Genomic DNA, 9,971 nt, shown 5'->3' on the forward strand with positions numbered 1-9,971 from the left:
TTTACATTGCAGTGTCCACATAAACTGTAAAACTCCCTGCATAATTATAGTAAAGCAATATATATGCATGAAACAAGTGGAGCAATATGGCAATTGCCATACTGCTACACTTGTGAAAGTAAAATCTGTTGGGCTCTTTTTGGCATCAAGACAATTATTCTTAATGCCACATTGCCAGACAGGACACTGTAAAAAAAATAAAATAAATACAGTTGAAAAACCCGCATAAACCAGGTATTTTCAGTGGCAAAGAGGCTTAAGTGAGGTAAATTTTTACAAAAAAAAAATTCTTTTATATTGGTTTGATGAATGTAAAAATTCTGATGATAACATGCTCTGCCTTTTATCAAAAATATTTTATTTGCATGAAGAGATTGTAGAAGATTGTGAAGATCCTTAATGGCGTTGGCACTCTTGCTTAACTTTTTAATCTTTAACAATTAAAGACATTTTCCTTTCTTGGCCTGATGTCATAGGCGGTTTTAGACAGGGGCCAACGGGGGCCAGTGCCCCCAATTTACTCGAAACTAAGTCATTTAGAATGTTTTTAGAGCATAAACAGTAGTGTATAGGATTTCCTAAAAGCGCGTTCACGAGTCTACGGAAACCGCGGCAGACCAAACCAGATGAAAGTGCGCATTCAGCTCGGCAAAGAACTCATGCTCTTCCTCAACACTGAAGTCCTCAGACATTTTTCTTTCGTTGTTTCTTTCTTTGCACAGGTAAACAGCACATTTCTTCTTCTACGCTTGCATTATCGGCAGAGCAGACGCTGAATGCGCACTTTCATCTGGTTTGGTCTGCCGGCTTCCGTAGCGTCCTGAACGCGCATGTGCGCGCTTTCAGGAAATCCTATACACTACTGTTTATGCTCTAAAAACATTCTAAATGACTTCGTTTCGATTAAATTCTGGATGCTACCCACTCAGGACACTTGGAATACATTGGACGAGCAGTATGGAGGAATATTGACACGTTTTTGTGGACTTTTATGGACCTTTCTGTCTCGGGCACCGTAGACCTCCATTATTTGAATGTCAGCAGACAGCAAAAAGCCTCCCAGATCTCCAGATGCATTTGAGATATCAAAAAAGTACTCCAGAGTGTTGTTCAGCATGGGGGTGAGTAGAAAATGAAGGCTAATCATGTTTTGGGTGTACTATTCCTTTAAGAAATAATACTTAAAAGAAATCCTAATGATGATATCCGCTGGAACAGACATAGTTACTGATAGGTCCTTTGGGTCTATTTCTTTTTTTTTCTTTACAAACTATGTATTACTAATTATTTAAAAACAATAAGGTGATAGCTTCAGTGGTATTAAGATAGGATCCCAGTTTTCATCTGCTAAATGTTTATAAAATAAGTACTCTAATTTTTACAGCTGAATTTATCTTTTTTTTTTAGTTCTAATTCAGATTTTATTGAAAATGATAAATGAAGTAAAAAATATGTAAAATTCCTAAATTATGAATGTGTATTGACCTCATAAGAAATAGAATTTTTTTAAACCTAATTATATAGAAATTTCACTTCATGCAGCTATCTTAATATATTTGAATCCCTTGCCCTGTTTTTTATTTCATGCTTTTCTTTGCCCCCATGAAAACACACTGGCCCCCTCCTGGCCCCCTGGTAAATTTGGTCTAGAACCGCCACTGCCTGATGTAGGTCAAACCTGACAACACAGGTACAATATTCTAGATAGATTTTACATGTTGGTCAAGGATATCAACATATTTTGTTTTGGTATCTCTTAAAGCTATGATGATCCTCTTTGGCTATCATTTGACTTCTATTATGTTGGATAAAGTTCCTTAGGAACCATTTATTGTCAAACCTTTTTTGAATTTGGTACACTATGGTATAGGGATGGAACGGTTTGTGAAAACCGTCAGAATCGTTCGGTTCGACTGTCTCGGTTCGGTTCGCGTGTGTTTCGTTCGGTTCATGCGCTGCTCCTTTTTCCCATACGCGAAGCGTTTATACTCCAGAGCAGAAGGTGGCGGTACTGCGACCAAAGCCAACCACCAGTAGTAAACAAGAAGAAGAAGCAAAGCAGCGTAGCGGGTGTAGCAGAAAAAAATCTGTTGTTGTGGAGAATTGTGTGGGTATGGTGAGTGGGAAAGAACAGGAGTTGGAAGACGCGCCAGCAGCACTTTATAGGTCTGCTGTATGGGACCACTTTGCATTTAGAGTGACCTACGATGACGACGGAAAGAAAGTTGTGGATAAAAGTGCAACAGTGTGCAAGCATTGTGCAACACGTTTTGTTTATGCTAACAGCAACACGACCAACATGTCAGGCTAACCCTAAAATCCCACATACTCCGTCAGCGCTCCGTCCCGCTGCGCACCGGACCACCTGCACAAAGCAAAACCTACAGCCTCCACTGTGGCTCCCGTCTTCTCCGCTCTGAGTTCCTTGGAGATCGTAGAGAGCATGCGCGAGATGATTAAATTCAGAGCAACAAAACATGCGGAAATGATCCATGGTTTCCGCAGATCATTAAAAATAATTACAATTCATAAATTTTTGGGGATTTTTTCATTCATTTTTATAATTTTTATTACTTTTTTTATTTTTCGGTGTTACAATAAACATATACCGAACCGAACCAAAAACCGTGACCACGAAACCGTGAACCGAACCGAACCGAACCGTCGATGTTGTGAACCTTTCCACCCCTACTATGGTATAACATTTGTCCATGTAGAAATGTTTGACTTTTTTAGTACTTTCTCGTATCTGCTTTCTTAGTTGATTAAAGCAACAAAAAACATTTTTATACATTTAATTATGGAAATGACCTAATTTGATAGACATCTAGCACCAAAACGTCAACAAATAAAATGAGTTACAGTGACATTGTAGAGTTAGTAAGTCGGCTATTTGGATATAAGTAATGCCCTTTTTATTGTACCAGTTGAGATGAATCATCCTTGTTATGCCTCCAAGCCATGAAAAAAAAATAGTGCGGCCAGATACATTTGGAGGCTCTCATTCACGGCCTGCAGTTAGACAGTTTGGTGTACCTATTTTATAATACAATTTAGTTTATTCTCTACAGTATTAGAATTAGATTTGCAGTCTAATTTTGTCTGCATGAACAGGGAAATTGACCTTGGCTTCAATTGCCCACCATCATTGGGCAATGAGAGTTATGCCAGCTACAAACTTCAAGAGTGTTACAGATGGGTCTACTGAGGTGCAGTCATTTGAGTACTGAGAAAAATGAGGTGAGGAAGAAGATTGTTGGTTAGTAAGGAAGCTGGAAGTTTGACACCGTTTGTTTTAGTTTAGTTTCATTGCCTATTACACTTTTTTTTAGCTGACACTATATTCTAATAGTTATTTACTTTCTTCATACAGAACTCTTTGATGTGTTTAGCTGAGAAAAGCCCTGAAAAAATGCATTACTTACTTGAAAACTGCCTTGTGACCGCAGGCATGACTTTTCTCACTACTTCTTATTTTTGATAAAACATCACTGCAAGGCACAGATACCAGACTTTGAATGCCGGCGGCTTTGAATCAAGATAATTTTACATTTTAGATAAGCTTTACTTCGAGCATTTCGTTTTGTTTTCAACAAGCTATGTTAAAATATTTTATTCATCTACTGACAGTAAAAACATCCATTCATGCATTTTTTTATGAGTGCCGGTCCATCTGGGTCTGGTTGTCAGTATATCACAGAGCAACACAACCATGCATACATATATTCAGTCAAACAACATGCTCATATATGGAGAGGAGATTCAGTTCATTTCAATTTATTTCTATAGCACCGCTTCACAACACATGCCATCTCAATGCATTTTATAGTTCACCAGATCATCCAGTCAAATTGATTCAAAGTTTTCTATCTAAGGAAAATCAGTTGATTGCATCGACTCATTGACTTGCAGGAAATCCCTCACGCTAAGCATGCTTGTAGCGACAGTGGAGAGGAAAAACTCCCTTTAAACAGGAATAAACCTCCAGCAGAACCAGGCTCAGTGTGAGCGGCCATCTACTGAGGTCGACTGGGGTTCAAGGAGACAGAAGCAGACATAGAAAAAGAAGCATAGATACAAAAAGAAGCTTAGATACAAAAGGCAACTGTCATCCAGCTCCAAAGGTGGTCCTGTCCAGGACACATACAAACACAGGCAGACGAGCTCCAAGCTAGCTCCAAAGTAAGAGAATGAAGAAAGCACATCCAGCCAGTCGAAGTCAAAGAAACAGAACTACACTTAAAAACAGGACGATCTCAAACATCTACAAACAAAGATTATTGATGGCAGCAGCACAGCAGATATTTCTCTCCAGGATGGAGTCACAGCCAAACAGGAACAGACCAGATGAAGCTACTATGAGAAAAAGCAGAGAGAGCAGAACATTAGAGATTGAACTAACAGATTCTGCAGAGTGGGAGAATAGAGATAGAATGAAGCAGAATGATGAAAAAGGGGTCCCTATGTCCTCCGGAAGTCTAAGCCTATAGCAGCATAACTATAGAGATAGCTCAGGATAACCTGAGCCACTCTAACTAGAAGCTTTATCAAAAAGGAAAGTTTTAAGCCTAGCCTTAAAAGTAGACAGGGTGTCTGCCTCACGGACTAAAACTGGTAGTTGGTTCCACAGGAGAGGAGCCTGATAACTAAAAAATCTGCCTCCCATTATACTTTTAGAAATTCTAGAAACCACTAGTAAACCTGCAGATTGAGAGCGAAGTGCTCTGTTAGGAACATAAGGAACATAAGCTATTTTAATCCACAAAAACCTCAGTTTTACTTTATTAGACAAAATTATAGATCCTGAAGGCAGATTCATCATAATTAAAATATCTATTTATAACCAAAAGTTGTGTATTGTCAGCATATATGGTCCAAATGTTGACGACCCCTCATTCTTCCACAAAGTTTTTCATGCACTTTCAAAGCACGGGGATTGTTCTCTAATTATTGGGGGTGACCTCAACTTTGGTCTAAATGGAGAAATGGACAGGTTGAGTACAACAGGGACCCAGCGCAGTTGGCAATCATTAAATGTAGTCAAACAATACATGAGTGATTTTGGTCTTTGCGATGCATGGCGATCTCTTCATCCTAACAGTAAGGAATACACTTTCTTTTCCAATGTCCATCATTCCTACTCTCGTCTGGACTATTTCCTAATCAGCAGCTCACTGCTGTCTGATGTCTCAGATGCTGTAATCCATCCTATTGCTGTCAGTGATCATGCTCCTGTTACTTTAACCCTAATAAATAAAAAAATAGCCCCACAAAACAAGAGCTGGAGATTAAATACATCACTGCTTAAAGATGAAGAGTTTCTCAAATTTTTCAAGGAAGAGTGGGCATCATACTTGGTGTGCAATGATTTACCAGGAACATCAGCATCTATACTTTGGGAGGCAGGGAAAGCAGTGATGAGAGGTAAAATTATTTCATTTTCATCTCATAAAAAAAAGTTAGAACAAAAAAAGATCCAGGAAGTAGAGGGAAAAATAAAGTTACTAGAAAGCTCGCTAGATGAGGAAAAGTTAGGGGAAATCCGTAAAACAAAACTAGAACTAAACGAATTTATTGAAAAACAAAATAAATTTTTAATTCAAAGACTTCGAATTGACAACTTTGAACATAGCAATAAGTCAGGAAGCTTCTTAGCTAACCAGCTAAAAATAAACAAAGAAAAAACGACTATATTTGCAGTTACAGATTCAATTGGTAATACATTACAGGATCCGGAGGATATTAACAATGCCTTCCGAGATTTCTATAAATCTTTATACACATCACAGTTAAATCCATCAGATAATGATATCAAGCGATTTCTGGATAAAATAACTCTTCCTAAATTATCAGAGAGTCAAAGAGCGACCTTGGACTCACCGCTGTCTACAGCTGAAGTTCAGGAAGCATTAAAAAACATGCCAAATAATAAAGCGCCAGGTCCAGACGGGTTCCCTACTGAGTTCTATAAAGAGTTCTGGGACATTCTGGCCCCAACGTTCCACAGAATGCTGCAGGAAACTCTAGATAATGGCAAATTTCCAGTTAATATGAATTCTGCCACCATTAGTCTCCTGCTTAAGCCAGGCAAAGATCCTATGTTTCCGACCAGCTATCGTCCCATATCCTTAATTAATGTGGATATTAAAATAATCTGTAAAGCTTTAGCAAAACGGTTAGATAAAGTCACTCCTCTCATAATCCACCCAGATCAAACTGGTTTCATTAAAGGGAGGCAGTCAGCTACTAACACACGCAGACTGCTGAATTTAATAGATTATTCCTACAGCAAAAATCTTAAATCCTATATATTGTCCTTAGATGCAGAAAAAGCATTCGATAGAGTAAACTGGAAATTTTTATTTGCTACTCTACATAAATTTGGCTTTGGCAATTCCTTTATAAATTGGTTAAAAATATTATACAGCTTCCCAACAGCCTGTGTCAGGACAAACAATCAAACATCTTCCAGTTTTTGTCTCCAGAGGGGCACCAGACAGGGATGCCCACTCTCCCCCTCACTTTTTGCTATTTTTATCGAGCCTCTGGCTGCTACAATCAGACAAACAAATATGATTAAAGGTATAAAAGGCATGAAAATGGAGCATAAAATTAGTCTTTACGCAGATGATGTATTACTTTATCTCCAGCACTCAAACACTTGCCTCTCTCAAGTGATTAGTTTACTAGAATCTTTCTCAAAAGTCTCAGAATACTCTATAAATTGGTCTAAATCTGTAATACTACCAATTAATTGCTCTCTACAGAATCCCTCAGGTCTACAATTGCAATCAGGAAATATCAAATATTTGGGAATTACTGTGTCATCTAAACTAGCTGAGTTACCAAAACTCAACCACACCCCTCTTTTAATGAAAATAGAAGAGGACCTAGAAAGATGGAAATCGCTTCCGATCTCCCTTTTGGGTCGGGTAGCCTCAATTAAAATGATGGTCTTACCCAGAATTAACTACCTATTTTCAATGATCCCAAATAAACCATCAACCGAATGGTTTAAATCTCTAGATTCTTCCATCTCTAAATTTCTTTGGAAGGACAAACCCCCTCGTATCAGCTTAAAAACACTTCAGAAAACTAAAGACAGAGGGGGACTAGATTTACCTAACTTCCAACACTACTATTTAGCAAATAGATTACAATACATCTCTAAATGGATAAAACATAATCCCTTAGATGAGCCCTGGATAGACACAGAACAGGATATATGCAGTAATATAATAATCTCAGATTTGCCGTTTATTAGCTCTAAGATCAAACTGCACCCATGTTTAAAAAATATTAACATCAGCTCTTCCCTGACAGCATGGTGGGAATTTCTAAAAATAACGAACTCATCACTTATCCCGTGCAGTCGTACACCCATCTGGAATAACCCTGACATTCTACAAAACAATAATGTGATAAACTTTCCGTACTGGAAGAATAAAGGTATTACATATCTGGATCATTTGTTTGAAGGTACGGAGTTTATCACATTCGCTAGATTAAACTTGCAATATGGCATTAACAAAAATAAATTCTTAGAATATGAGCAAATCAAAGCTATAATTAGAAATAAATTTAAGCATATTGATGGAGGTTTAATAATTCCAACTAAAATATCAGAGTTTCTAGAGTTAACCCCCCCCCAAACTACTGTCTAAGTTATACAGGACACTGACTAAACTGGATGATACAATATCTCTTCCTATTACTAAATGGGAGGAGGATTTATCAGTCAGCTTTGAACAAAACATCTGGGCTCAGATATGTCTAAGAACTTTTAACATGACCAGAAACCCCAATTTACAATTAATACAATACAAAATCCTCCACAGAGTGCACTATACAGGTCAAAGATTATTCAAGATGGGTTTTGCGCAATCTAACATCTGTCCACAGTGCACAGGCAATCAACTTGATAATTATTTTCACGCGTTATGGTTATGCACGCCGGTTCAGAGATTCTGGGTACAGGTATGTAAGGATCTATCACTGTGCCTGGGTTGTAAAATCCCAATTTCCCCTTCAGGTTGCTTGCTGGGTGACTTTGAGGGAAGCTCTATGGGAAAAAAATCGGTTTGCTTGGCATTCACTGCATTATGTATCGCAAAGAAAACTATCCTCATGAATTGGAAAAGTAAGGATAAACTCAACATCAATCAGTACAGAGATCTGTTGTTGGATCATATTAATCTTGAGACAGCATCTGCATCCCCATCAGACCGATCTCTCTGGGCTCCCTTGATCGGCTCCATCACTTAGTGTAGTGGGGGGCTATGGGGTGCGTCTTGTGGGGCGCGGGGGCTAGTTCGGGGGTCCTGGGGGCTCGGGGGGGTGCTCGGAGAGGGGTGCCTGGCGGGTCTGGCCCGGGGGACTGTTGCCCCCGTCGGGGCGGGGTCTGGGGCGCCGCGGGGGGGTCCTGCGGCGGCCGCGTGCGGTGCTCTTGGGGGGTTCCGTGGTGGCGGACGTGGGCTACTGGCCTGGTGGCTGTGCTGCTGCTGGGTGGGGCTGGGCGCCGGGCATCGGTTCTTTTGTGGTGCTGGCCGGGGTGCTTCTGCTCTGCGGGGCGTCGGGGTGTGCCCCGTCTTCTGGTGCCGGGTTTCGGTGGTTGGCCGTGGCGCTTGCCGTGGTTGCGTCGTCCGGGGGGGGCGTGGGTGGTCGCGCCTGTGGCCGGGGTTCGTGTGTGTCTGTTGTGGGCTGGTTGCGGGCGTCGGGGGTCCCTTTGGAGCGCCCCCGGGTCGGGGTGTGGCTTCGCTCTGTTGGGGCGGGTGCCGGTGGCGCGTGGTGCGGTGCATCGTGCGCGGTTTGGGAGTGGAGGGTTGCTCGGTGTTTGGCGGCGGGGGACGGACGGGCCGTGGCCGGCGTGGCCGTCCTCCTCTTGGCGGCCTGTGGGCGGTGCGGGGCCGGAGCGGGGTGGGTCGTGCTGCTTTCGCGCCGGGCGCGGCGGGAGTGGTGGGGTCGCGTCTGCTGCTTTCTTTTTGCTGCTTGTGCCGGCTTCTGGCGGCTGGGGCGGCCTTGCTGCTCTGGCTCTCTGGCGTGCGCCGGGTGGGGCTGCTCTGTCCTTTGCTTTGCCTTGCGGCTGTGTTTGCTGTGGTCGGTGGGGGCGGGGTGGTTTCGTTGTGTTTTTGGGTGGGGGAGTCCGCCTGGGGGCTAGGTTGGTGCCGTCGGTGCGTCCGTGTCGGCCTTCCGGTGTTGTTTCTGTTGGGGCTGCTCGGGCCCCCGCATCCCGGCGGTGCGCTGCCGGGGGGATTCCTGTTCGGTGGGCTTGCCTGTCTCCTGGGAGGGCAGGCATGTTGACTTTTCTGGGGAGGAGCATCTGGGTGGAGGGGTCCTCGTGGTGTGGCGGTGGGTGTTGGGCACTGGCTTGTTTGCGGCCGTTCTTCTCCAGTGAGGGGGAGAATATTATAATTTTTTATTTTTTATTTTTTTTTATTTTTTTTATTTTTTTTTTTTTTTGTGTGGGAGGGGGTGTGTGGGCGGGGGGATCGGGGCTTGGAGTGGGGCTCGGGATTTGCACTTTGCTGTGTTGTGTGGCTTTCTTCTTCTTCGGATTGGTGCTGTGGGACCGGTGTTGGGGGGGAGTCGTTCGGGGGCCGGGGTCGGGGTGGGGGCGCTGGCGCCGGCGCCGGGGGTTTTTTGGGCATTGCCCGGCCCTACTGCGGGGTGGGTCTGGGGTGGGTCCTGGGGTCTGGGATCCCTGGGGCGCATTGCCCTTGGGCGGGGTCCCCGGTGGGGGTTCTGGGGTTCGGGTTCTGTGGGGAGTGCTGCTTGGGTTCTGGGCCGGTGTACGCCCGGCTGTCTGTCCCTGCTGCCACGGCCTCTGGTGTGCCGGGGTGCCTCGGGGCCTGCTGGGCTGGGGGGGGGGCATGGACATTAACACCTATGGCAAGTGCTTACCCCCTCACGGGTTTGCACTCTGTAAGTGGGGGAAGGGGAGGGAGGGGGAGTAGGTATGATCTCGGCCTGGA

At 43.2% G+C, this 9,971-nt stretch overlaps 1 protein-coding gene across 1 annotated transcript; it reads right to left on the minus strand.

Moving 5' to 3' along the window:
* Positions 1-8,307: 8,307 nt before the first annotated feature.
* On the minus strand, positions 8,308-9,711 carry LOC119783240 (extensin-like). The gene is made up of 4 exons (XM_038284653.1): positions 9,570-9,711; positions 9,166-9,305; positions 8,497-8,889; positions 8,308-8,445 (listed from the first exon to the last, which is right to left on the minus strand). Exons 1-4 carry the CDS (start codon positions 9,709-9,711, stop codon positions 8,308-8,310), a joined length of 813 nt encoding a protein of 270 aa, XP_038140581.1.
* Between the last annotated feature and the right edge of the window lie 260 nt (positions 9,712-9,971).

Source organism: Cyprinodon tularosa, unplaced genomic scaffold (assembly GCF_016077235.1).
Source record: "Cyprinodon tularosa strain WSP-4 unplaced genomic scaffold, ASM1607723v1 ctg200, whole genome shotgun sequence".
Classification (NCBI taxonomy): Eukaryota; Metazoa; Chordata; class Actinopteri; order Cyprinodontiformes; family Cyprinodontidae; genus Cyprinodon; species Cyprinodon tularosa.

What these genes read in the sequence shown, in the direction of transcription:
- LOC119783240 (XM_038284653.1), bottom strand. Translation starts at nt 9,711, where the DNA reads ATGCGCCCCAGGGATCCCAGACCCCAGGACCCACCCCAGACCCACCCC. An exon ending in ACGACTCCCCCCCAACACCG is followed by an intron (nt 9,306 to 9,569) that starts GTCCCACAGCAC and finishes GCTCCTCCCCAG; the next exon opens with AAAAGTCAACATGCCTGCCC. An exon ending in CCGACACGGACGCACCGACG is followed by an intron (nt 8,890 to 9,165) that starts GCACCAACCTAG and finishes CACCGCCCACAG; the next exon opens with GCCGCCAAGAGGAGGACGGC.